Source organism: Cryptomeria japonica, chromosome 9, assembly GCF_030272615.1.
Source record: "Cryptomeria japonica chromosome 9, Sugi_1.0, whole genome shotgun sequence".
Taxonomy (NCBI): domain Eukaryota; kingdom Viridiplantae; phylum Streptophyta; class Pinopsida; order Cupressales; family Cupressaceae; genus Cryptomeria; species Cryptomeria japonica.
In genome coordinates, this window is record NC_081413.1 from 276,995,952 (window position 1) to 277,023,923 (window position 27,972).

General features: G+C 36.3%; 1 protein-coding gene across 1 annotated transcript; it reads right to left on the reverse strand.

Moving 5' to 3' along the window:
* Positions 1-307: 307 nt before the first annotated feature.
* On the reverse strand, positions 308-27,972 carry LOC131032998 (myosin-9). Its single transcript, XM_057964098.2, has 38 exons — positions 27,838-27,972; positions 27,164-27,307; positions 26,708-26,853; positions 26,445-26,601; positions 26,255-26,313; positions 25,888-26,047; positions 25,571-25,720; positions 25,329-25,465; positions 25,071-25,217; positions 24,809-24,910; positions 24,361-24,418; positions 24,113-24,214; positions 20,149-20,186; positions 19,913-20,039; positions 19,649-19,819; positions 17,921-18,052; positions 17,677-17,786; positions 17,485-17,545; positions 16,116-16,293; positions 15,744-15,949; positions 15,430-15,549; positions 14,954-15,052; positions 4,753-4,974; positions 4,462-4,601; positions 4,229-4,343; positions 4,056-4,106; positions 3,854-3,928; positions 3,534-3,704; positions 3,231-3,386; positions 2,934-3,140; positions 2,496-2,639; positions 2,293-2,363; positions 2,067-2,166; positions 1,904-1,960; positions 1,728-1,784; positions 1,554-1,634; positions 1,347-1,429; positions 308-1,140 (listed from the first exon to the last, which is right to left on the reverse strand). Exons 1-38 carry the CDS (start codon positions 27,970-27,972, stop codon positions 1,017-1,019), a joined length of 4,593 nt encoding a protein of 1,530 aa, XP_057820081.2. The 3' UTR covers positions 308-1,016.

Below are 27,972 nucleotides of genomic sequence, written 5' to 3' on the forward strand. Positions count from 1 at the left end.
TGCAAGCTCCAAAATTAACCATATTTAACATGATCCCCCTAAGTAGAACTTATACATCGTATTTTGAATGCGAGTTGGAACTTGAAAAAGGAATGGCAAAACAACCCAATAACAATCCAGTCCACATTTACAAGTTACAGTCGTTATCATGAGAGATGTAACAAAATATAGCATGCATATATCTAAAGATAAAATGCTTAGGAAACACGTCTGTTATCATATGCAAATTATTTGATAAGACGCAAATCACAGCACCAATAACCCTAAAAAATCTCAATCACATTACAGTACCTTAAAGATAGTCAAGTAAACGAAAGATATCTCCAGATACAAATTACTGAGTCAATCTTCATTATGTACAATATAGAAAGCAACAGTGCCTTCTTTCATATTCTTTACTAGAAGTAAAGAAAAATTACAATATTCCAACAGAAGGTTTGAGATGACTTGCACATAAATACCTAAACTGAATACAATTCTGGGACTCAAATCCTATCTAATCAGAAAGCCTTAGATGTCACTATAGCCTCAAAACCAATAAAGAATTCATACTAGAGACTAATATACTATCTAGAATACATTACAATACAAGCTGTGCTTGAGCGGAAGCAATAATTTTGCTTCAAGCTTGCCAAACTTGTGGGACTCTTTATGGACAAGGAATACTAATTCTTGGGAAGTAAATACTGGGCAGAAGAAAAATGATTCTGTAAAGTGATTACAGAACCTCCTATAATCTGCCCCTCAAAACAAAGCAAATATTCCTTCATGGGAAAAACTAAAGAGAAAATCCAAATAAAAAAATCTAGGGCAAAAGAATCATATTTTCTCAAAAGAAAAAAACAAATGGGCTGTTGTTGCAAACTCTTTTTGGATAGACTGTGGGGCACTTTTGAACTCAAAAAATAAAATACAAATACAACCAGTAGGCATGCTTCTATTCACAAATATTTGGTGCCAATTGTCAGGGTAGCAAATGAATCCCCAAAAATCTAGAACTCTGCCTCCAATAAATATCAATCAACACGTGGCAGCAAAAAGCTGAACCCTGAATTCTCACGAATAAGAGGAGGAGGTTCAATGTCTGACAAATCCATCTGGTTCAATGACTTCGATATATCATCCACTGAGAAAGGTATGCTGTACCAAAAACAAACAAAAAGTTCAATTGCTTTAGGCAAACATAAAATACGAAAGCTATGTCCTGTCCTCTTACTCTCTGTACTATGTTCATCTCGATTGTTACAAATTACAGGTGATTTGAGCATATATTTATATACAATTTGTCAATTTCTTAATTAATGAAAACTTCAATAATACATAAACCATGAAGGCTTGATCTATACCTTGAGTCATCGTCCAACAAGAAAGAATTACTCATAGCATTGTTGGAATCTTCTGTCATCAATACCCTCATGTTGTTAATAACCTGCAAAAAACAATATTTGAGAATTGCAACTTAAAATCTATAATCTTGCATCAAATAACCTAAAAGTACATAGTATTCCAGAAAAATATATCTACAGATAGCTATTTTAAAACATTTAACTCACATCAGACGACACACTATGTGTTCCATATTTATCATCCCAATACATGGTGCTGATTCTGTAGAGTTGTTGTATGCTCAAAACCTGAAAAATAATCAGAATAACAAAAACAATTAAAATCCATTAACCATTGTCAATAAGTTAACAACCCTCCTGAACAAAGGAAAAATGTCTTACTGGGCATAGATCATGAGTGATTTCATCCAAGGATTTCTTTGGCTTTTGATGTATGACCTGCATAAATTTCATTAAAACATGTTAATATTTTAAAAGGAAATTAAAATATATTATAACTTCTTATCAAAAGAGTGCGCTCTCAGCACATTTTGCATCTCGATTGAAATAGTTCTTACCAGGAACCCAACCGCTTGCCTGATATGTTTGAGTTCGTCCCAGGCTGAACCTACATACTGCATAATAGACATTTCCAATCAGAAAAACAGCAAAAAAATGGAGCATAGTGAACTAACACTAATACTGATTTGGAAACAAAAATTATAGACACATCTGATCAACCTCTTCTGTTGCTTCGTAGCACCAATGCTCTAACTCAGCTAGCCCTGCCTTAACATATTCCCCATTGCTAAATGAGCAGCACTCACGTCGCAGGAGAAGGCTGTACACAATAAAAAAAATTATATTGAAGATTTTGGTTCAATAGCAAATGTTTCAAGAAATACTGAGATAGAACAATAACAATAAGTAACTGAAGATGCAGAAAAGAAAATACGTGCTAATTTACCTGTTGAAAAGTTGTACATTGATGAATGAAAATATCTGTGTGAATACCTTACGTATCAAAAAGGAAGGCACCTACAAAAAGGAGGTGACCAGCCCTTTAAGTACGGAAAATATGAAGCCCTACTTTAAGAATTATACAAAATAGATTTGTACTTCAAAAACATGTAATCCTTCTAAATGCCCATAAATCAAAGCTTCAATTACATAATTGGCACATAATGTTTTCCGAAAGTTGTTCAGGCTCTTCACAATGCTTTGCCAGTGACCAATCAATGTTTGCTGTGCTACTGCATTGGCATGAGACCTAGAAGACCCTTTAATCAAACCTGCTCTAGATGTTCTTGGTGCCTGTAAACAAAACAGAAGGCAATGAAATTTGTGACTGTGTAATATCTTTTCTATAAACAGTCCACCTTCAAATAACCTCCATATTCTAGTAGTTGTTAAGATCCCTGACTCCATCCAATGCATAATGATAATAATATAAAATTCATTAGTACAAGCTGATGGTCTCCCATTTCTAATACTCTAAAGACATCAGGGGGTTAAACTGTTAAATTGACAAAAGAAGTTCAAAGTAATTGTCATTATTGTTTTTTTAGTCAACATTGAAAGAATTCTAATTAAGATATGTCAACAAACCTGAATGCATAATCCAAGCAAGGGCGAAATTTCCTTCTTCAGATTATCACGGATCATTCCATAAATTTTTTCTACATAGGCTGTAAGTTGTTGCTTAAAAAGCAAAGCTGGATATTTTGCCTCTACTTGCCGCGAAGCATCTAAACCACCAATAGTAACACCGTTGCCCAATGAGAGACCCGTGCTCGATGGACTTGTTCGGAATCCCTGTTAAAACAATGTGAAAGATGTTAAATGTAACTAAATCCCGACCATAGTGATTCGATAGTATGATAATTAAAAAAAGAGAAATCTTACACTAGCCATCCTTCCAAATAAACCAGATGAAGATGATCTGCGGCGTTGAGGGGTCATGCCAGCTGCACCACTTGCTTTTAGCGTACGTTGTAGGAACAAGAGTAAAGTAGATGCATTTGATAACCAATAAGCCAAAACATCATTGCTCTCCTGAGTCTTTGAAATACAAAAAACATTATGTCAGCGGTAAATTGAGAAATCCAATAAAATTTTAATATGATTCATTGATAAGTGATAACTGGTAAGAGATGTGCATGCTCACATAAACCACTCATAACTGGAGAAATGCAGAATCAATATTACCTCAATTGCTGAACCAATCGTTTGAATAATACGGTCAAAAACACTTGTTCTTTCAACTTCAAAAGAACGCCATTGAAGAAGTGACTTATAGATGATACATGCAGCTACAGGTTTTCCATTACTAAAGCCAATATCTTCTGAGATACACTTGATCAATGCATCTTGATTTTCCTAGAACCAAAACAACAAAAAAAGTAGTGTAAGGGAATAGAAAAATCACCAGTTTTTTATAATATAATGTATCTAAGCAAAAAAGTGATATAATTAGATATATAAATAGAAGAGATAAATAATGCTTCAGCAGGTTCAGAATCATATACTTGCTGCCTGTCAGTGAGAGTCTTCTGTGGCCTCTGCTCTCCATCAGTGAGTTCTTTCAAGGCAGACATAGGAGTCTGTACATCCCGCCAGAAACATCTATTGGTTAAAATATTTTTGAAAAATAATATTACTTACTTAAAATCAGGACATAACAAAAGTTATATGTAAAAAGATATAATTTATTACACTGGAGGTACTTACTCCTGCAGGTTTAACTTCACCATTTAGCAAATGGCCATTCTCTGGAGTCCTCTGCAAAATAGAAAAAAGCAAGGAAAAAGCACTTCAGATTATGACAAACTGTACCTATCGCCCATCTGAACAAATATTAACGCATTCCATCTTATGCATTTCTAATAGATAACATAAATTACCAGAATAACAGGAGTCTTGTACCGCCCTGAAAGACCTCTTGTTGGTGACATGACTAAGGCCTGCTGCCGAAGAACTTGATTCTCAGATTCCAAGTTCGAGCTCTTTTCTTCAAGCCTGAATCATTAAAAGAACTAATTAATCCACTGGCCAGTTAATGCACTTGAAAAACAAGATATTTGTAGTAATTCAAGAAGATTGCCCTTAGACACGTAAATGATTTTATGTTGAGTACCTTTGTAGATTCTCCTGAAGTTGATCTAATTTTGACTCTGCTTCCTCAGCCCTCTTAAGCCTTTCCTCACTCACTTTTTGGGCTTCTGAATACTTCCTCTCAACCTCATCTGCTCTATTCTCTTGTGATTTTAGTAAAGCCTGTATGGTGCCAATTGTTAGGATCATATTTACATCAATTAAACAAGGAAATAATAATTTGCAATAAGAAACCATAGCTCCGTCCAGTACACAAGCATTACTACTGAATTAAAATTGCCTATTCTGCTATGTAAGGCTGCAAAAAACTGACCTTTAGTTCCTCGTTCTCTTTTGTTAGCAGGTCAACCTTGGCAGTATCCTCTACAAGCACAGGAGTCTCCTTAATCACAGGTGGCGCCTCTTCTATAGCCTTCCTTGCTGCCTCACGTTCCTTTACCAGCATGGCATTGGCTTCATCTACTTGAGCTTGCAATGCATGTAAAGAGGCTTGCAGTTTTGCAATATCTTGTGCCTTTGATTCTTCTAAATCCGTCTGCATAAGAGAATTTCAGATAGCGTCATAAATTAAACTCAATACGTCTTACCAAATAGGTAGGAATGCTTCACCAACAAATTACATAAAACATCAAGAGATCAATGTACTTCAAGCAATCCATATTACAGATCAATTAGTTTTTAATTCATGTGAATCACATATTCACATAAATTGCTAATATATATAGAGTGGCTCTTGTACTATTATAAAGAAACTGAAACTTTTTCATTTTGCTGTTTCATTTTGAAGTGCCACATGGCATATGTCAAAAGGTACCCCATATGACTGGGACACTCCAGAGGCTTTGATAGTTCAGGAAACCTAGAATAATTTTAGGAGCTCACAAGAGGAGTTCCATAGATGTCCCATGTTTTGGTTAAAGCTCCAAGGTCTTCCCTCATCTACAAAATGTGCAAGATTTGCACTCAAACCTAATTTATACTAGCAATGGTGTTGTATTCCTTAACCCGGTATTAAATACCCATTACCCATTAATTCATTTGCACCAACCATGTTCTTTAACTGGTGTTGCTCTGTTTCAGTGCAACAGCAATTTTCCAGACTTTGCACACAGAAGAGTAATGGCAGAACGAGAGCTATTAATACCCACCCTAAACCCATGGCATGGATTGGACCCCACATGACCTTACTAAGAGTTTGCTTCAAACTATGTGCCCATGTGACACCAAGGAGTCAACTACCGGTCTTCTCCCAAACACGAACACACAAAACTGCAAAGCAAAATACTCCCCACACACAAGACAAACACAAAAAAAAAGACAATGTTTTTTTGGTGATGTCAGTTTGCTCGATCCCTAGGATACTTCTACATCCTTCAGGTCGAGCAACCTTGCATCACCCAAATAGTATGTGTGCCACACATGTTTGTTTTCATGTACACACCCGGTTGTTTTGTTGTGCATTTGTGTGCTTTTGCTTGTATTGTTTTGTATTTGTTTTGGGCAAAGTGTTGGACTGGCAGAACCATGTGCACCTTTCATCTTCAGTTCATTCATAACACAATGCATCTTACGTGTAGTTTGTTGCTTTGTACACCCTGTGCACTTGTTTTGAGCAAAGCCTATTAAATGTGTTTTGCATGTGACTATTGCCCGTGCCCAATTTCCTAACATCCTATGCACTATTGAGCAGACCTCTATATAACATTTGCTTTTTGTGGTACTATCATGCATGTGGTTGGACTTCTGCCAGGAGGTGCCTGAGCTTCTGAGTTGACTTCTATCATTCATGCCACTTTGCATGTAATGTCCCTTCTCAAATGACAGGCCACAGGAAGTCAAATTCTAGCCTGCCATATTCCCTAGGCTAGAATAAATAAATAATAAAGGGAATAATTGAAATATAGCCAAAAAGCTAATGTATAATGAATAATTGTTATAATTATTCATTATGACTTAAAGAGGGGCCATTTTAAGTTATAACATTATTATGACTGGGCCATATCTTCATGGGGGCTATTTAATAATTAATATAAATATTAATGCCTTTGACTAAGTTGCCAAATCAAGAAATGGAAGAGGAGTTCGATAGCTTTTTGGCTGGAGGAATCTTGTATTAAAAGGCATATATTTGGGGTTATGATTTTTGCTCTGCAAGTGAGTGTTTCTTCCAAGACAACCCCTAGGAAGCTTATCTTCTGGACGAAACCCCAGAAGCTTGTGACAAATACATTACCAGCACTGAAGATATCTATTACATCTAGCGCTGCTGTCTGGAGGTGAATTTCCTTGTGTTTGGAGACAACAATCTGGGCTATCAGCACATTATATCTCCAGCAAATTGACATTATAAAGTTCAAAGCAAGAGGAGAAATATACTGTCTAGGAGTAAAAAACCCAGACCCACTAACTCTCATCCCCATGACAAATCATACAAATTTGCTGCCCTTTCTTTTGACCAGGATAAAGACATTCAGTCAAACTCAAAGCCTGAAGAGGAGACTCATCACAAACTATATAGGAAACCCATCACGAAGGCACACAAAACTTGCTTAAAGACCCACCTAAGAACCTCTTGAGGATGCCGATATGATTAACCAGACTGAAACAGTTGAAAATATAATTGCCCCTACTCTTGGAATCAATTCTAACCATTATCTTAACCGATCATCTACCAGGCTGGGAAGGAAAACAAATCAAGCAATCAGCATGGAGGAAGCAAAGAAGAATGTAGTGACTAAGACCCAAGCAACTCTAAACGGTTTCTCCAAAGGCAAGAAACCCTCTAAAAAAGTATTTTGTTCTTTTGAAACTTTCGGGGTTTAGGTGGTTCCTTAAAGAAAAGATACCTCAAGTGTCTCATCAAAGACCATTGTCCTTCCTTGATTGGAATTTAAGAAACCAATCAAGATCAAAAAAAGCACTTTCATGTAAGAGCCTGATCTAGTTTTCTACACCCAAGTTTTCACCTTTTCCAATGCTCAAATAATAACTCTTTTGTCAAACAGTTTGTGTGTATGCTTGCATGAAAAGTTTCAGATTGCATTATTTGATTTAATGTGCTTTGTGGATTTAATAATATTCCCATCACATAGCATTTGAAATAGAAAGCAACATTTCAACATCTAACCTTTATACAAAGATAAATTATGAGCAAGAAATGAGAATTATATTTGCTGATCTGAGGATTAGCATACAAATAAAAATAGATACAAGTCTGACCTCAACAAACAGCCCACCTAATGGACTGATAATAGCATCTTTCTTCTTCCCAATGACAAAACATAGCATCTTACTCGCCTCGGATGCTTCCAGACATTGTGGCAACTGTAGGAATCAATTCCAGCAACCTCACATCCCTTCTAAAATGTTGTTTGCTTGCAATAAACCCCACATTGACTCCCTGACTGGCAGCGGCCAGCACAATCTCACCCAAACACCAACACTCTGCCCTTCCTATTGCTAAAATCTTCAGCTATAAGACTTCTATTTCCTCACGTCCAGCTGCTCAAGGTAAGCAATCAGCAAACAACTCTTCAAGCACCACCTTATGCCTGACTTTTGAGTGCTACAAAACCTCAACCTGCTCCTCTCTTCACACATCCAGCTTGGTCTGAAAATGGCAGTCAGCAATAGACTCATTTACCTATAACGGCCAACACTACCAATCACCCATAAATATTTGTCACGTGATTTGCATGAGGAGCATCCATAGTCTCTCCTGTAAATCTTTTTGCAAATATTCTGAAAGTTTGTCTTGCCTACAAGACTCTGCAAATTATTAAATCTTCAATCATTGAATCCTATGTGTGAAATCTAAGTGATTCCACCAGCAAATCGACTACGGTAGATCTTTCACCACTGAAATTAATTCCCTTTGGGTTTCCAAGCTCGAAGTTTGCTCAAACAAGAGCTCAAACTTCACAATAGAGAGAAAATAAACAAGTATGAGCAAAGGAGCTCTCAAATCCTCTCTTTATATTTTCCCAAGGAACATTCCCAAAGGGACCTTTTAATTTCCCGCTTAAAATATTTCATTAGAGCTCCTTTACAAAGTGACTTTTAATATTTCACTTAAGTCACTTTATAAATTTCATTGAAGTGAAGTCATCAATAAAATTTGCTTTATTGGACAACTTTAATTACATCCTGATGATGGATCACAGAGTGTGATCAGAAACGTTGATGGTCAAAAAACTTCTCACGCAATCAAATCAAGAAACTACTTATAATAAAACTTTGATTTATTTATTTATTTATTTCCTGATATAGCCTTAAATTAGCCTACAGGAATTAAATAGGCTAAATGGATCATTTCCAGCTACTCTAGGGAAAGGGACATTACATTTTTACTCCTGGAGATCTATTTGGAACAAATCTAATATGGAAGTTATCAATGCCAACAGAGCCTTTGGAGGCCTCCTTATAGCTTGGAATATTTTAACAATCTTATCTTACTAAGATTGATGGGCATCAAAGTGAATACTAGCTTTCTTTAACTTAAGAAGAGGAGCTCTAATTCATCTACCTAAATGCATACGTTCCCAACTCTCTTACTAGCAAAAGACAATGTTGGATCTTTATTTTCTCCTTCATTAAGGGAACACAAACCTTGCAATCTGATTTTGCTAGGAGATTTCAAACTTGTTCTCTTTCCTTCTGTAAAACGGAGTGGCTCAAGAATCAGAGATAATTGTAAAGAGCAATGTAAAGAATCCCCAAGCTACTTGAAAGTTCAAAGTTTCCAGATTAAAAGGAGATGTAAGAAAATTGATATAAGCCTCTTTCTATCCCTAAAATACCAAAATATTCCTTTATTCCTCAGGCTAGGGGAAATTAATTAACTCCAAAAAATGAAGATCCTTACTGAAGCTCTAAAATAAGAAACTTTATTCTCTCTCAGCTGCATGAAAAAGCTAGGCATGAAGAACAAACTAGCAGCTTAAATCCCACATGACTTAGCTTCATGGAGGAGACGCTAATACCAGATTCTATCATCTGAATACACAACAACAGTACCAAGGTATCACAGTCAGAGAAATTATGTTGGATAATGGCAACACAATATCTAATAGAAAGGAAATTAAAGAGGCCGTGCATTATCACTATGAAGCTCTTTAACAAAAGTTGGATGGAGACCTTGCTGCCAAAGCTTCACTTCTAAACAATATACCAAAAGTCACCATTAAGGACATTAAAATTTTCCTATGCCAAGATGTCACCATGGATGAGCTCAAAGATGTCACTTTTAGCTCAGCAAAAGACAAGGCCCTTGGCCCTTGACCCTTCTAAATCCTCCTACAACTCTTTGAAAACAAATTCTTGCTCACGAATATGGTGATGATAGTCAAGGTATGTGCCTGCTCAATTCCACCCCCCAGGTGCCTTTAAAATATGGACGCTGATTGTTTGAGCTGATGAATTAATTAAAAGCAATATATCTCAGTACTAGAAATGGTTGCAATATTGGATGTTGAGATCATCCTATTTTAGGCAACAAACCACAAAGCACTCTCATGCTGAGAGGTCTTCTCCTGTCCATGACCCAACTTGGTTTAGAATAACTTGCACGCCTTATTGACTGGGAAGAAAATCATTCTAATTATTCTCAAATTAATAGGTTTTCTGAGGAACATCAAAGAGAATGGGTGCTAATCTGGACATGTTAAGTTCCACAATCAACTTGGGTTGGAGCTCATTCTCTTCTCAAAGGGGAACCTGATGACCGCTCTCTAAACAACATATGGAACTTTAACATCACTCTAAAAAATAATAATGTTTCATTGGTTAGTCAAGCAGAATAAGATTCTCACTAGAGAAAATCTCGACAAAAGAGGCATATTAGAACCTCATATCTACTTCAGACATTTCAAAACTTGTGAAACCCAACCCCGCCTATTTTTTGACTGCGAGGAAGCCTTTTCTATCTGGAATTTTTTAATCTTCTATCTGTGTTTAGAAATTTGAACTTGGCTATGGAATTCTTACTACAACAGCTCGCTCAAAGGTAAGCCTCTTGTTAAATTTGTATTCAGATTGATGGCAACAAAGGAATGTTTGAAGACACTGCTACCCCAAAGAACACTCAGACCTACAAGATTCAGCATGCTGTGGAAAATGCCAAAGGTCATTTCACAAAAAAAGCAAAATCTGAATGTGCCATCCAAAGCAAAATTTCATATTGTGAAAAAATGGAACCTTATGGATTTTACATGCAATTCTTTGCCTGGCTGCCCCTCTCTGGAAATTTCCTTCAATTATTGTACTCTGTTTTGAGGGGGCCTCAAAATCCAATCCCAGTATTGCTGCTGCTAGAGGTGAGTTATGATCTTGACCTCGGTCCAAGGCATCTTCAGTATAAACTTGGGGTAGGCCTCAAACAATGTTGTGGAATTTATGGGATGCAATTTGGGTCTTCTTGCTGTCAAAAAAAGCTCAAGAATCATTCTGTTTATGGGGATAGTAGATTGATTATCCAATGTCTCTTGGGTAAACAAATGATCAGGTCTGCCCAGCTCCATCTCTTGCTAAATCATGTCTTGGAGATCATCATTTTCATCCAACTAATCAGCTGCATACCTCCCAAAGATTGAACAGTAGGTTTGGTGAACAGACCCATGCCATTACATCACCGGCTGCAAATAATAATTGGGTCTCTCAGCATAATTAAAACCTAAAAGAGTTCTTTCCATGGCCTTTTCTTAAGAGGACAAAAAATTTGGATTGTGACAAATTTAACTTATTTTGCAAAGGATATCTTTCACCAATCAAAATATGAAAAAACAAATAAAAAAAATTTTGTAGAAAAAAAACTGAAAATGTTAATGTAAGATATTTTCATACAAACTAAACTCCTAAATTTCCATGCTTTTGTACCTTATATAAAAAGACATGATGTTTTATCTTTAAAACCATCAAACTGATCTTTTATAGAGGGGTAAAATTTGATGCTTAATAAATGTACTCCAAATTTCTTTTATCTCAAGAATTTATGAGATAAACAAAAACTAATTTTATTAACTTGAGATGCCATGATTTCATTCATCAATAATGAAACATTTTCTACTGACTTTTACTTCTTCGTTTTAAAGAAGCCTTTAAGGCAATAACATGTATAGCTTGCAAATCACCTTATTCAAAGGATAGTTTGCAGAAATTACCCTTGTCACACATAAGCATGAATTCTCAGTAGAAACAGTCTGTATGCATAAAACTAAAACAGATCAAAAGGATACATTAAACTCTAACAGAACTCATTTTATGCAAATATACCATTCTTCTTGGTTTCATCTGAATTCCACTGAGTTGAATTTTTTTTTGTAGCACTTACAATTATACCAAATCAATCTGAAACTCATTGGAAAGCAAATTTTTCACTCTCCCAGTATAAAAGTCAAACATGCAACTGATTTCCCGTGTTCTAAAAAACCAGGATGTGCAGTGAGATGCACTGCCACTTCACAGTAGCCCAACAGCCACACAGGTCAGTAGACCAAAATAATTATAATATTTATTATATTATTAATATATTTAAATAATTAAATCATTTATTATCTTGACAGCTGTTATTCAGCTTTACAATAGTTTTCTGAATGCACAATTACATGCCCCTGCTGCCAATGTAGGTTACACTTCTCTGCATAATTATGTTTGGACAATTCAATGTATTTCTCTGGAAAGAAAATGGATCTCTCTTTCTTAGCTGGCATTTGAATAAATTTTTCACCACCACCTAAAGATGAGATCATGAGTTTGCTTTCCATTCAATGGGTCCCGCTGTGTTTTATTCCTTGCTTCTAACCAGTGATGCCCTCTTATGTACATGCTTGCTTTCCTAAAATGGATCAAGGAAATGATGCTTATCATTTTATCTATGAATAACTTTTGATCCAACTGGAACTTGTCTAAGGAATCAGAATGAATCCTCTCAATTCATTTGCAAATGAACTGCAATCACATGTGACCAATTCCAGCAGGTGAGTACTATCAATTCGCCATTGCTAAGTCCGACATTACCTATTCATCCCCTACGTTCCCCAGATCCAGGTCCAGTTCCTTCCTGGTCTGGATTCAGGGCCAATTCAACAGGAAATTCAACCAAAGTGCATGCAATGACTGTGGGCTCGTCCCAGATGAACTTGGGCAAACCTAGAAGGACCCAGCAGAACCCAACAGTACCCAGAACGAACCCACACAAAAAAATGGCTTTTTTAATAATTTATAATTTTGACTTTAATTTTGACTGGTAAAGAGTAAGTCAGGAGTCCTAACCCTTAAAATGTCCTGTAAACATGCTTAAGATTTATGGCAGACTGCCTGGTTGGGGTCAAAGTAGACATCCTAAAACTAAAAGTCCAGCCAAGAATGTTTATCATTCTACCTCCCACCCAAGATTGCAGAAATAGGAATGTAATAGAGGTGCAGCAGCCATGCACTCTGAATGAAACAATTCTGCTTGTGTCTCTACTGCTGACTCTATACTGAGATAATAAATACATTTTATTCATCCAACCGTATCCAATGTGTTATTAGTTATGGTATATGTTTTAACTTCTATTCGAATAAAACAATACCCTAGCATATTAAGACAATTAATATGCTGGTGATACTCCAGAATTGGGGACTAAAAATTCTGTACCTAGTATGCCCTCTACTACGCCCCCCCTTCCCTCTTGGTCTGGACCCCAACAGAGTGGTGGAAGCTGCTGTAGGTGTCCCTGAACAGACTTGTACTGGTGAAGAACCGGAGGGTATGGAGGTCTGCCCTAAAGAAGGTGTTTTATCTGATGAAGATAAGGCTAGATCCTGGGCCATTGTCCCCTATAAGGCTCAGTCAAATGATAGCATAGTGGAGGAGGCTATGGAATTGATGGGACAGTGAAATGCTAGCAGAAAGAAGAGGAGAAAAGAAAAAGCTAAGAAACAAAAAGATAAAAAGCTGAGTAATACTAAACTAGGAGCTGATCAGATTTTTGAGTTTAAAAGGAGAGGGAGACCCGGTGGAGGATCTGTTATAAACCAAACTAAGAAAGCCCCTATGGGCTCCCTCCCGAATTGCTCTACGAGCTTCAGAGCCCCAATGGACACTGCCCCCTAAGTTTATATGGATTTAAAAATAGGCTCATGGAATGTTAGGGGGTTGGAATCCCCAGACCGAAAGTATATTGTAAAGAGATTTTTGAGGATGCACAGAGAGATAGATATTCTACTCATACAGGAGGTAAAAGCAACTGGATTTCAACATGATATCAGTATGAAATGCATTTGGAAGGATGCAGATTACTATACCACCAGCCATCCCAAAGGGAAAGGAGGTGCTGCTGTTTTGATCAGCAGCAGTTGGAGCAAGTATGTTTCTAGATGGGGCTGCTCACCCTGTAATAGACTGGTGTGGATTATTTTTTATTATAAGAACCAGCTCTTTGGAGTCTGTTCTGTCTATGTACCCAACGACCACAGAGAGAGGATTGAGCTGTGGAGTTGGATGTATCAGATGGAGGAGATCACATGGATTGTTGGAGACTTTAATATGATAGAAAACCCCTTGGATAAAAGTGGTAGTATCAAATTTGATTGGAAAGGTGATGAGAAATGGAGGGACCTTCGGGTTATATTGACAGAATTTTGGTATATTGTGCTTGGCTACTTGTCTTTTTTGTGTGAATAGTATACAGCACATCATATTCTGGATGTAACTCTTGAACAATATATTTTGTGAAGCGCATTATATTCTCTGTCTGTAATTTTTTGAAATCTGGCAGCTCTGGAACTCGAGCCTGTACAGAGACTGGTTCTTGATAATATATACTCTATGTAATTGGTTCTCCTTATATTTAATAGAAAAAAAAAAAAAGACAATTAATAATATAATTAAATTAATAAATTATTAAATTCTAATATTTTACTACAATTTTTAATCTGATACAATAATCTAAATTTAATAATATATTTATGAACTTAATCTTTATATTTAGGTTAAATTATGTATATACTATATATTTATGAAATATGTTTATTGTATGGGCATACCTAAAACATAACCAACCCTTAAAAAAATTCCATACCTGTGTTCCAAACCCCCATTGTGGAACCCAAACCTAAACCAGTAACTTAGGCTAAATCTGGAACACTAATTTGATCCCTCACTTAACATAGGTTATATCTTGAAATCTCATTGGATTCCTCACATTCCTCTCTACTCCACCTACGAAAGCTATATCTCTTTATGTCAATCATGACAAGCTCACAGGAAGCTTTCCATAGTTTTTATTTTCTGTTTAAAAGGTGAAGGCATGGGAGAATACCCTGACATCTGCAAGATTGAGGACATCCCCAATTTTATGAGGCATCCCAGTTTTGTCAAAACAGTGAAGGGGCACTGGGGGCTGGTATCCATCCCCATCCTCAGAACATCTGGGATGGGTGTCTAGGGCCCAGAATCACACCCCTGAAGAACAGAGATTTTCACCCTAATTTCAGATATTCATATACATGAAAATCAAATTAGAAAGACATACTCTCAAACGTTTTTCCAATTGCAAACGCCATGAAAGTTCCTCAACACGTTTCTCCAACTTGTCCTTGGCTTCTTTCAATGCCCCAGTCTCCCTGGCAGCCTGCACAAGATTAAAAATAGCTTGAAGTAAATATTCTGGTTGAACAATAAAATTATGACACAGAAATAATATGAAATATTATTATATAAAAGTGAATGAGAAATGAAGAAAGAGAAAAGAAATTTGGTGGAAAAAAATAAAGGTCAGAACCTAACAAACAAGTCCTGATATTAAAAGATGTATAAACAATAAGAAGTTGGAAAGAGACCTGTCAACAAGCAAAGTTCTAATTGAGGTGATGTCCACTTTCAAGTAATGTGTAGGTGCTAAATATTACAATTTACATCAAGCCAAGTATTCAATGAAATTATTGATAACTGACTAATAAGCACAATTTAAAATGCCCTGCTAAAATGCAATGTAAACACAATGATTACCATCTTTAGTTTTCTGAGCTCCCTCCTTGCAACCCTTGATCTCCAAGCACATTGGTAAACAAGTGCTGCCTTTTTCAGACTCTTGTAATAAGAATTAGCTCTATACTTGCGCCATTGAGCCTGCAACCCCACCAAAATAAAATTACAATTTACAATTTTGAAATAGCTTCACATTCTTTACTGCCAGCTCTAGTAGATTTGCATTAATTGACGCCTCTGTAGGACCTTGCACAAATGTACTGCTTCAGGAAAGCAGAGAGATCACAGGTACAAAAATTTACAGTAAAAATCTCTTCTAAAATAACAGATAATACCTGAATAATAATCGCAGCTTTTGTTTGTCTCCTAAATCGAAATTCATTGCGAGCAGCCATTGCACGTAATCCTGCTTGAACAACAATTGCTGACAACCGCAATTGAGTGTATGCTTTCCTAGCATGATGTCCACGCATATTTTTTTGTATTCTAACTGCAGCAGCTTCTCTCCTCATCTGCTCATAAAGTTTGCATGCTAATTTGCCTGAAACAACACACAGAAATAAATAATTTATAGTTTTCAATACTGAAAAACTAAAAAATTATTAATTGTTTAATATCAAGTAATACAAGAAGAAAAGGCAGTGAACATTCTCCCAGTTTGAATTTATAAATTCTTGAGTTATAAGGAATAATATGCAGTAATATACCTCTCCATAGAGTCTGCACATTAATAGCAGCCTTGCGCAAGGCAAGAAATTCTTTTCGAGCAATGTATGTCCGGATTTGGCGCTGGATAACTCTTGCTGCATGTCCTAGAACCTCAGCTCTTCGGGCATCCAATTCAGCCATTTGTCCAGCTCTAAGGAAGACCTTTGTCTTTCCCACCTGTAAATGTGTTTAAAAACTGTCAGAATACTTACAATTTTAACATGCCTCTGAGGATTTCAACTCTATCTATTGACATCCAGAGATAAAGATTGTACAAGAGTTATTCATATATCTTTCAACTGATTATGATATATCTTTCAAAAACAAAAATATTTCAACTCATGCATTAAGGTGTAATTCAAGAATAGGTTTGGTGTTGCATAAATAAAATAACACATATCAAACTTAAATACCCCAGGAAGCTCGGAATTCAGGTACAGGAAGTTACAGAAGTAAATGAAGAATAGTATGGCTAAATTACATTTACAGAGCCACCAAGAATCTCAACAAAAAGCTTCCAGAAAAAAGATCTTGGCCAGTTTGGATGCCCCAAATGGACAACAGAAACTGAAACAATGGATCATCTATTCATACGTTTGCCCATTTGGGGTGAAACTGTAAGAGTCATTAAGCAGGATATTAAAAGGCACCCCAAATTGTGTGATCTATCTCACGGATATAGAATTGTGATAGGCATGGAGATGAGACAGAAGACATGTAATTTGGGGTGAGATCAAGGGCCTGGTGATTGTAAGGGCTTGCCAACAGAGGCAGAGGTTTGAAACAGCATCAATATCAACAACACGGAGACTGACAAAATGGAAGCTTCCCAAGAGTGTTCTTTCAACTAGTCATAGTCATAGGGCCTTGTAGGATTTGTGCCATGGTTGTAAGACGAGGTTCATTTACACCCACCACCATATCCATAGCCTCTGTATCCTTGTTTGCAATCTAGCAATCCAATTGTTCCACCGAGGCTTCGGTAAGATTCTGAATATGCCTATTCAGATACCCATAAATGCACAGAAGCAGATGAAAATGACAAAAAATATGGAGCATAATGACTCTGTTTGACTTACAAAGCCTTTGAGCAAAATGAAATTGAATAATGTAGAAAGTGATCATTAACTTAGAAGAAGGAAATGTGCGTCTGACTTTATTACTAGCATATACACCATGGCATCATCACTCACATGCAACGTGCAAAAATAGCCAAATATAGCTTATATTTGTGGTCGATAGTACTTGAATGGGACAAATGATAATCTAACAGTAACTAGAGTTCATTTCCATTAGTTGTAAAGAGATGTGAATAACCGTGCTTATCCAAGCATTACGTATTTAAAACTGTACAGGTTTTGGTCAAACCTGATATCCTTTAAGACCTTTCTTGTCCAAAATCTTTTCACATGCAGTCTTCTCATCATAACTGTCATCAAGGAAAAGAAAAAATCAACAGTTCCGTTTGAAATCAGAATTTAGATGCAATATGCAAAACTGCAAACATTTTGTAAGGACCCAAAGAAACCTAAACTGTGCAAATGGATCAAAGAGGCATACTTTCCCTCCAAAACTTCTGGAGCAAGAAGACCAAAACGATTGAGGAATTCAAAAAATGTTCGTCTGGTAGGATAGCCAGCACAACTGATCCTGATGGCTTCAAGGACACCCTACAACACGACAGCGAATATAAAAGAGTTATTCATCCCCATTCGTAGAATAATAACTACTTGAAAAACACCACAGTTAAATTCTTATAAAAGACAATTCATCTGAATTTGGTCAAATAGTACAATGTACTTACTCCACATCTGAGCTGTTGTAAAACATTTTGATTCTCAAAAATGGCAGGCTTGAGAAGATTATTTGGCTTTACACATCTTATATAGTGAGGTTCTGTTAAGCTCAATGTCTCCATTAGAGACTGCAATTGTTGCTGTAGAAAGAGAACCAATAAAATTAATTTCAATTCATATAAATAATGCTAGTAATAATAATGAGTCAAAGCAATTGCAGAAAAAACATCTGATGTTAAGTAATGATCAACATAAGATGAAGGTTATCAGCATAGAGAAGCATGTGGACACAATATCAACAGACCTATATCATGAAACAACAGAATAATTAACAATAGACATGAAATTTCCACAGTCCATGTAAGTGATTAAGAATGCTTCTGGTGATAGCTGTATAGGTGTTTTTGCACCAATGTTTCAAATCCCACTCCATGATAGCATGATGACGAAAATAGAATACTTCCAAAGTTGCAAAAAAACAATAAATAAGTTTGCACATCAATCAAAGAAATTTGAACACGTTGCAGTTATATCAATTTTGGACTCAATCGACCCCTCTGCTACAAAAATCTTTAGATTCTGCAATGTTCAAAATGCATGAGCCACTCATGAGGCATTGAACCATGATCCAGGGAATGCAAGTGGAGATATGGCAATTCAAGATAAAGGAGGCACACTTCATTCTAGCTTCTCAAGTGCTTGCATTTGCCACTAATAACAAACCTGAACTCAAGGTCTTACTCCAAATCACCTTAAGGGAAAATGATCAATTATTGAATGATTTTTTTATATAAAATTGGTTTCCAAATCGTGGCAATAAATAAATTTTGCTGGAGAAAGCACTTATCTTATTAGGAATAAAATGTGTTTAAAAATTTATAATAAGCCTGCAGATTAAGTAGCTAATAAAATAGCAAAGCTAGTCCCCAATCAAATAAAATCACAAAGGCATTGCAGGTTGCCAGTGAAGAATAGCTGAAAAGCCAGTGGCATGTGTAGATATGAAGGTCCATATATTTTTTTCTAGTTCAATATCCCATTTGAAGATTCGTTTGCATATAAGTTAAAACTGGCATAAATATAAGGATGTCCCATCCCATAGAAGTAGTTAGTCAATGTGTAAGGGTAAGGGTCTAGAACTTTACAGAGAATAGACCTACAAAAGGTTTTATCAAGGACTTTTAAAACTTAAATTGGGGCCTCAGATTTATGCACTTAGGGGGAAGACATTTAAAAATGAATTTGCCTGACATGAATGATCCAAACTGAATCATTGGAAAACATAGTTATTGTAAATACACTGCACTGAATTTGCTTTGTAGCTTACTCAGAATTGGCTCCTAATTATAAAGTTATTAAAATATGGAATACACTCTAGGAAATCAATGCTAAAGCAAATGGGAGGCAAGACCAAACTGCAACCTAGACCAAAATGGCTTGATATCATATTGGTGAAGATTTAATACAAACTTAATTTGTTTATTAACAGAATCCTACAGATAGTCAAGGAATTGGTATTCTGTTATAACTTATCATGGATCACCAAGTTATCCTTCCGTTATAATTTCTGAATCCTTCTCTCAAATTTCTAAAACAGGCCCATTAGCTGACTTGCATATAGATCAATATTTATAAAATTCTTCTAGCTTGATCAGAACGAGAAGCATAACACTAAGCTATAAACAGACAATAAAAATTTATTTCATATATCTACAGAAAGTGAAGCACCAAAATACCTTAAATCGTGTGCCAATGGAAGAAAACTTTGAAGACTTTGAAGACTCCTCTGGGAGAGGAGGAAAAAGACCTGCAACAAAAGAACATTTTGAAGCATTCAACAGGTCTTGATGTTCTGCTACTACATAATCCTTGTTCTTATCAAGGAATTGATCTGCCTGATATGTAACCTGCATCAACATTAAAAGTAATTCATAACTGGAAAATTATAGAAAGCACAGAATGAAATCAAATTGTAATGGCAAAAGCCAACAGTTGCTTACGTCACCAGCATAATGAACAATAGTGAAGTCAGTTCGAGAAAGTTTTGGCTTGCTGAAACGCTTGTTTTTCACAAATGTTGTGTAAAGCTTTTGTGCAAAAGTTTCATGTGTTGATTTTGGAAACATACTGCAAAAACAAAAAATATTTAGTACTCAACATCCCATAAAAAATGTGCAAAGTTAATAACTGGAAAAGGAACATCAAAAAGTTGGATAACAAGAGCACATATGCATACCAAGCTTCATCTAATAGAGCAATGATTCCTCCAGGTTTCTGCAACATAGATCAAGATTACTAAAAGTAGAATTGGCATAGATAGGAAGCAATTCATATTGAAAATTATATGGAAGGCTTTACTAGTAGAAGCCATTGTAAGAAAAAATGCAAGAGAGACAAATAGTTCATTTTCCCCTACGCATAAAAATCTATCTGAAACTTTGTATAGCAATTACAATTATAAGGTGTCAAGCTTGATAATCAATTCAGACTTCAACAACAATGTGTGTTGGAATACAGCATTAAGATAGTGATTGAATTCTCACAGTTGCCTTTAGCAGCAATGCATTTGACTATATAAACAATCCCCATATCTGTGATGTGTGTTCTTAAAGAGAGATCTTTGGCAGTTAAATTCAGCAGATCAAAATGCAAAATAGCAGCTTAAGAAGGATTCAAGTACGACCTAAACAATGATCTCATACTAAATTGCACTCAAGAAATGTGTGATCTTCTGAACGCTAACCATGTCAAAGCAAAGAACTATTCACATTGAAAACAACAATGTGCAGCAAGAATCTCAAGACTTCCAAACATAGGTATTCTTTAGGAAGTGATTAAATCTACAAACTAAATAACATATATAATATACAAACTCCATACATCAAGTATCTATTGCCTGAGAAAATAAAAGCAGGCATTTGAAGAGGCTAAATTAAACATCAATAAAGCAGGTGAGATAAAGCTCCTGAGCAAAGAAGCATCTAGTACTATTTTCATTGAAAAGTTGACAATTGGTATATGTTCTACAGCAATGCAATTCTGGCATTCAATACTTTAAACGCCATGTACCTGTTGCCATTTTATGACACCCTTGGTCCATCAGAGAGAACCGATTGGAGATATGATCCATGGACCGGCGCCGCCCCAGTTGATCAGGGAGAAGAGCAGTGGAATTAGGAATTGTGAAGTGTTGTCTTGTCTAGAGGAAGTCATTTCCTTAGCTTTTGCTTCCCTTCCCCGAAACTCCGGAACCCTGAGGTTCCGAAGTTCCTTCCCTTTGCTGCCTCTCCTTTTTTCCTTTCCCGGAACTCCGGAACCCCGAGGTTCCGAAGTTCCTCCCTTTCCTTCCATCTCCTCTTCTGTTCTCCGGAACTCCAAGGTTCCGAAGTTCCCTCTTAGTTTTCTTCCCTTCCTCGGAACTCCGGAACCCCGAGGTTCCGAAGTTTCTTCCTTAGCCTCCCCTTTCTTTTCTCTGGAACTCTGGAACCCTGAGGTTCTGAAGTTCCTCCCCTAGGCCTTTTCCTTTCCCGGAACCCCGTGGTTCCGAAGTTCCTTTGCTAAGTCTCGCCTTTTCCTTGCCTCCTTCTCTGTTCCTGGAACTCCGGAACCCCAAGGTTCTAAAGTTCCTTTGCTAGGTCTCCTCTTTTCCTTTTGCTTACTCTCTTCTTCCCTTTCCCGAAACTCTGGAACCCCGAGGTTCCGAAGTTCTTTTCCTTGTCTCCTTCCCCTTCCTCGGAACTCTGGAACCCCGAGGTTTTGAAGTTCCTTCCTTGTCTTCCCCACTTTGAGAACCCGAGTTTCTGAAGTCCTCAGACTTCCTTCTGGCTTGCAACACTTCCGGATGGCATAATCAGTACTCAAAGCTTTAAATGCTATGACAACTCTGGCGACTTGTACACCTTTTGTGGAGCTACAGGGGTGCATTTAATGATTTTGGCAAGATTTCCATCAAGAGAGGTACAAGGCCATGCTTGTTGTGATAACTTATGTCATGTCTGCATGCTCTAACTTTGGAATGTCAGTCAATCCAGCCTTCTCAGGGTTGCATTTTCAGGGTATGGCTAGGTTGCTTGCATGTACAGAAAGTCAGGTGCATGCACTTCCCTGCACTCCCAGACTAACATTTCCCTGCACACACAGGGGTCATGGTCTCTCTTATGCAACCAGTTTTCTATATAAAGGCTGTTAAGCCTCATTGTAAAGGGTTCTCTCCCTGTTGGCTTGAGCTATTCTATCCTCTTTCACTTCTCTTGTATTTATCTTGCATTTCTGCAACTATAAGTTTGGCCATTGGCCATTGAATGAATTGAAATTGCTATTCTTGCCTTCCTTCAACTTATGTATGTTGTGTATGTTTCCTTACCTTTATCATAGGTGTTTGTTTTGTGGCTCTTCTCTCATATATGTTGTGTTAATTTATTTTTGAAGTGTGACTTGTGGGAATCCTTCTCCCCTCTTGACATTCAGCGAATCCTAACCTCCATACATGCATTGGGGTCATTCATACAGCTGATGTTTGTGCATCTCCTGGGTATTTCAATTGATTGTTTGTGTCATTTCCGGTAGGGAGAGAAACAATCTCTTATCTTGGTGCATCACCTCCTTTCTTTTTTAAGCATTTCCCTTTTCCCTTTTCCTCTGCAAGTTGTTAGGATAGGCTTTAGGAGTACGTTTTGAAGTGTTGAGTTGGTTCAACACCTGCACCTGGATTGAGAAGGAAACCGACCCTCTCTGGAGATTCAACCCCCTTGCACAAGGTCCCACACTTTGGGGTTGTTTCCATGTTTCACAAGGTTGCTGAGTTTATAGCTCAGCAAGGGTGCAAGCTTTTGTGATAACAGTACCCATATCAGGACATGTACCAAGGGCCACACTAGGGGCCTCCTAGAGCCATCCACACTGACAAGGGATGAATTGGCATCTTTTCTACTCCACCCTCCTATTCACATTCCCATGGGGACACAAAAGGAAAGACCCCTTGAGGCACAATTAGGTGTCCCAACAAAATAAAAAAGAAAAAACACCACTTACTAAACCTTGACCTATTTTTTTTATAAACAAGGAAAACCTGCATACATTTTCTGAGAACCTAAACACAACACACATTTTATGAGTTAGCATACTGTTTGTGTATTCTTCATGTCATTTTGAGATTAGGCTAGAGAGAACAATTCTTAAAACATATCAAACCAACATCTTTTTGCAATGAGGAATGTGATACATTTCTGTATTGCAGCCTACAATTTTCATTTTGACAGTCTTACCAATATTAATGAAAAAACAATGATTAATTAAAATTCCCCCACTGTTGAATATGTTTTGTTTCGAAATCTGTAATTTTTATATTTGCTGTCCACGTTTTCCTAGAATTTGAAGGATACTTCCAATTGCCCCTTTTTTAGGTCCCCCTGTTTTCTCGTCCCTCAATAAAGAGAATTTGGCATAACCTGGTATTTAAACAAATCTCCACGGTCTCAAAAAGTAGAAGGTTGCCAAATATTTTCTAAAGCGTCTAATAGAGGCAAATGAAAGCAGCAGCCCAATCATCAATCCATCTAATAGATATTAAAGTGAGTATTCCAGTTTATCTATTCTATTTAGAGCCTGCTGAGGATGGCAGCCATGCTACAATTGTTCTATCTGTGTCATTAAATACTTGGAAACGTTATGTACAAATCTGCTCAATCAATCTACATGTGAGAGTCCTAGCTTGTACTCAATGTAGTAGATGTCCTTGTACTAGAATATGGAAAGTCATTCTTTAGGATTCATAGAATCTGCAGCCCTAAAAATATTTCATGAGACACTTAGGGTTTGAAAGGTTTAACATGGGTTATCTGAAAAGTCACTCATTACAATAATTGTAATTATAATACCATCCAACTCTTCATAGAAAACAGACAGACACAAAGTGTTTATAGAAAACAGACAGAACTAGAAAATGATCATAACAAATAGACATACCAACCAACCCTCTTCAACAGCAAAATGATTCAGCTATATGTTAAGCTAATATACGTCCACTCTATATTAACAGTATCTAACACCAGAAAATACCATGAACTTGTCAAACAACACCTCAACAACTCACCAGTGGGAAAATGATTCACCTATTTGTTAAGTCAAAATACATCGATGGTAAAATCTATAGTAAAATAACACCAGAAATTACCCAAAAAGTAAAGAGGCAGCAGTAAAACCTTCTCAATTAGGTCCAATACGTCTTGATTATCAACAAATTCAATGTAACTCCAATTAATTTCTTCTCTCGTGTACTCTTCTTGCTCCATTTTAAAAACGTGCTGCAGAAAATGTACCCAGAGAGTAAAACCAGCTGAAGAAAAACAATATACTCTAGAAATCAACCTTGACCATATTCCTTATTCAAGTGAATTATTATAAAAACATGTGATCTTAAAATAAGTCCTCCATCTGAAAATTCTCTAACCTGATTGAAATGCTGTTGCAACTTCTCATTTGTAAGATTGATGCAGAACTGCTCAAAACTGCCATAAAGAAAACGACGACTTATGTAAACGAACTGAAAAAAAATGCAGTGAAAATCAACTAATCTACAATTTACAAATTCAAATTTTCACCACTCTAAATTTACTTTAGAGAGATAATACACTTAAAACAAACAGCAGTAAACATGAATTTGATATTTGCTGAGCCAGATCAATCAGAAATCCACACACACAACACAGAGAAATTAGACTAACTTAATCAAATTGATGATGTAGAACTTGGCAATTTTCAGTTAAAATAAAAGTTGGCAATTGCAGCAAAAATACCTTCAAATTCTCTAAGGGATTCAAATAGACCTAAAAGATGCTTTCAAGCAAAAGCCTTTGCATAATTTTTTAAATACCATTTCTCACATGAATAAGACGTACCTGTTGTGTTTAAAGCTTTCAAAACCATATATATCAAGTACTCCAATCAATGTCTTTGAGTTGGGATCCTGTCCTATTGAACTGTTAATTTTCTCCACAATCCTGTCAGCAGCACAAAGGCATTCTTATTACATACAAACCTAGCATAGAATTACCCAATTGTCAGGATTCAAACATGGTTTTAGACTGTCATATTTACTTGAAAAGTTAGACAGACAAGCACATCTACGTTCCTTCTTTGTGCTAGAGATGGCATTCTTACCAGTCAAATAACCTTGAGTATATTGTTTTTGCTAGGGCATCCCGGTTGGTTGTCGCAGCTACTGGATCAAGAGACATGATGATTGTTTCCTCACGTGTCACCATGGCACGTTTGCAAAGAGCATGCTCCAAACCTTCGGCATCACACCTACAATATTTTTTTGTTATTATTTGGCACCAATTTGAATGCCAGCAACTGAAAATAAGTGTGATACATACAAAAGATTTTTTAAAATGCATGTCAGAAACTGCAGCATACATGAGAAGTTCAGCTGCCATTTTCAGATGGAAAAGTGATTGGTCATCTTTAGGTTTTGAAGAATCTATCTCCTTCCCCTTAGTGAAATTAATGTTACCCAAATGCAAGATAGCAGCCACAACTCTAAAAATTGCATCCTGAAAAGAAAGCCATTACTTTAATAAAGTGTATGGTCATTCAACATTTGATATTATATTTACTTGTAGTTGGAAAACACCATTTTCTAATGACAATCAATGCACCTGTTCTTCTGGACCAATACCCACAACATCCATTGCCCTTCTAGTTGCAAGATACTCCTCAGCATCACTAACACCATCCAGCTTGAAACAATTGGTTTGATTGAGATAGTGAAAGGATCTTGGGTCACTCAGCTTGTATTTTTCAATATCCTGAAAGTAACAGAGCATACAATTTCAAATTTGTAAACTACAATTGCTTGTCAAAATCAATTAATGGTTATTACACATAACAATAAGCAGTTCAAATATAAATCACAGCACCTTTACCAATACAGTAAGAATTTTCACTAAAAAATATCACGGACAATATAACATGCCTGAGGTGGAGCAGCACAAAGTAGGTAGAAACAATGATAATTTCTCTCTGGATCTGATACTTGACAAACTCGGGACCTTTCAAGAAGGTATGTCCTTATAGCAGCTCCTGAAATCCTTCCGTTTCTGTCAAACTGAAGCTCCACAAATTTCCCAAAGCGACTGCAACCATGAAAACTCTTCTCATCTCAGTCCAACATAAGCTATGAAAAAAAACATAAGAGAATTTCAATAGAACATTGAACCACTAACAATGCTCTTTCTTTTCTTATAAAAGGTATATAGCCACCCTGAAGTTGCAGAATTGCATTACTGAATCAAGAGATAACTTTTGCAATAACATATATTAGATGATCAAAAAGTCTCAACCTGGAATTGTTATTTCTGACCGTTTTGGCATTACCAAATGCTTCAAGAACAGGGTTCGACTGTAAAATAAAAAACAAAGAATTCAGAAAAGAATTATACAGTAACACTGCAGTCCTAAATTATTATAAACTAAGTTTTACAAAATCAAAAACTTTCTGGCCTTGACTCATAATTGCATTAATGATCTTACTTCTAGAACTTGCTGCTCAACTGTCCTTCCTTCCAATGCAGCTCGACCACCCATGAATGCTAAATAACGCATGAGCATTTTTGTGGTTTCTGTTTTACCAGCACCACTTTCTCCACTGACTAGAATGGAGTTGCTTTTTCCCTCATTAATCATAGCCCTGTGTTTGAAAAAATTTAAAACAAAATTAAATTTCAACCATATAGTTGCACTTAATTGAAAAAACAGCAAGTTATGGAAGGATCATCAAGGATCAGTTGCCTTACCTGTAAGCAGCATCTGCCACTGCAAAAACGTGAGGATTTAGCTCTCCAAATGTTGCTCCCTTGTATTGTTGCATCATATGTGTATCATATAAATGAGGTAATCTTGTAAATGGATTGATGGCAATCAATATATTTCCTGTATATGTCTGACAAACATTGTATAATTCCTATCAGACAAAACTGATAGTAAAAGAGTCAAACAAGATTATTAGGCATACATTTTATTCCTTGATATCATAAAGAATAACATATCAAGCTTTAAAAATAAAGGTGTCAAGTACATAACATCACAAATGTATAAAATCATTAAACTGTGTTCTTTAAAACTATATATTAGAAAGAATATCTCAAACCCTCAAATTTAAAATTAAGGTTATTAAGAGACATAATGTTTCCACAGTCCATGTTAATATTCAAATTTAAAAGAGAAGAAATTATTATAAACTGACAACTTACATATATTTCATTCAGTTCATATCTAGTTTTTAAATTTTGCAGGACTCCTGGCTCATGTAAATAGGAGAGTTTTGTCATATCATCAACTCCAGCCGGAGGTGCTTCTGTATCCTTTGGGTACACATTTTCCAAATTAACAGACACCTGTAGACAAACAAAAACATTTACCATATGCTCCAAATTAATGCGCATGATTATAAAATTTCCTGGTAATCACTTATGATTTTGCTGCAACTTATCGAAAAACACAATACAAGCAAATGCTTGAATAGATTGAACCGTTCGGCAATATAAATGAAACAAATGCCTAGATTTGTGTTCCAAGTTTAATGGTAGGGTGCCAAAAATTCAATAAAAGTTAAAATGCCCATTCATTCTAACTACTGATCATGTCCAATATAAAAGACTCATCCATACAGACAAATAACCCAATGCTTCTCACCCTTGAAACTGTTCTTTATTTGAAAAGCACTGTAGAAGCTAAAAATTTTACCATATATAACTTGTGACAGTACAATGTACATCACTTTAAAAACCAGTCCTTTACAACAAAAAAATTAGATCAATAAAACTTACACATTTAAAATGCTATCACGATAAAACAGGATTCCAGCACACCTAATAAAAACTGCACATTATCATCACCAAATAGTTCATTCAACACAAGCCCTTACCTTCTTTCCAGCAGTAGTCTGAACTTCAGCATTTTGTCCCACAATTTTAATAACTTCTCCATCAATCCAGGCTAACTGTGGGTCTTCTACCCATACATGGGAACCTACTATTATGTTGACAGGCGCCACCTGCAT

Bases quoted from the DNA above. Each gene is read 5' to 3' on its own strand.
- LOC131032998 (XM_057964098.2), bottom strand. From the start codon at position 27,972: ATGCAGGTGGCGCCTGTCAACATAATAGTAGGTTCCCATGTATGGGTA. The intron at 24,911-25,070 runs GTAAGAATGCCA...TGCTGCTGACAG, and splicing joins TACTCAAGGTTATTTGACTG to GATTGTGGAGAAAATTAACA. The intron at 17,546-17,676 runs GTATGCCTCTTT...CCTTGATGACAG, and splicing joins CCAGAAGTTTTGGAGGGAAA to TTATGATGAGAAGACTGCAT.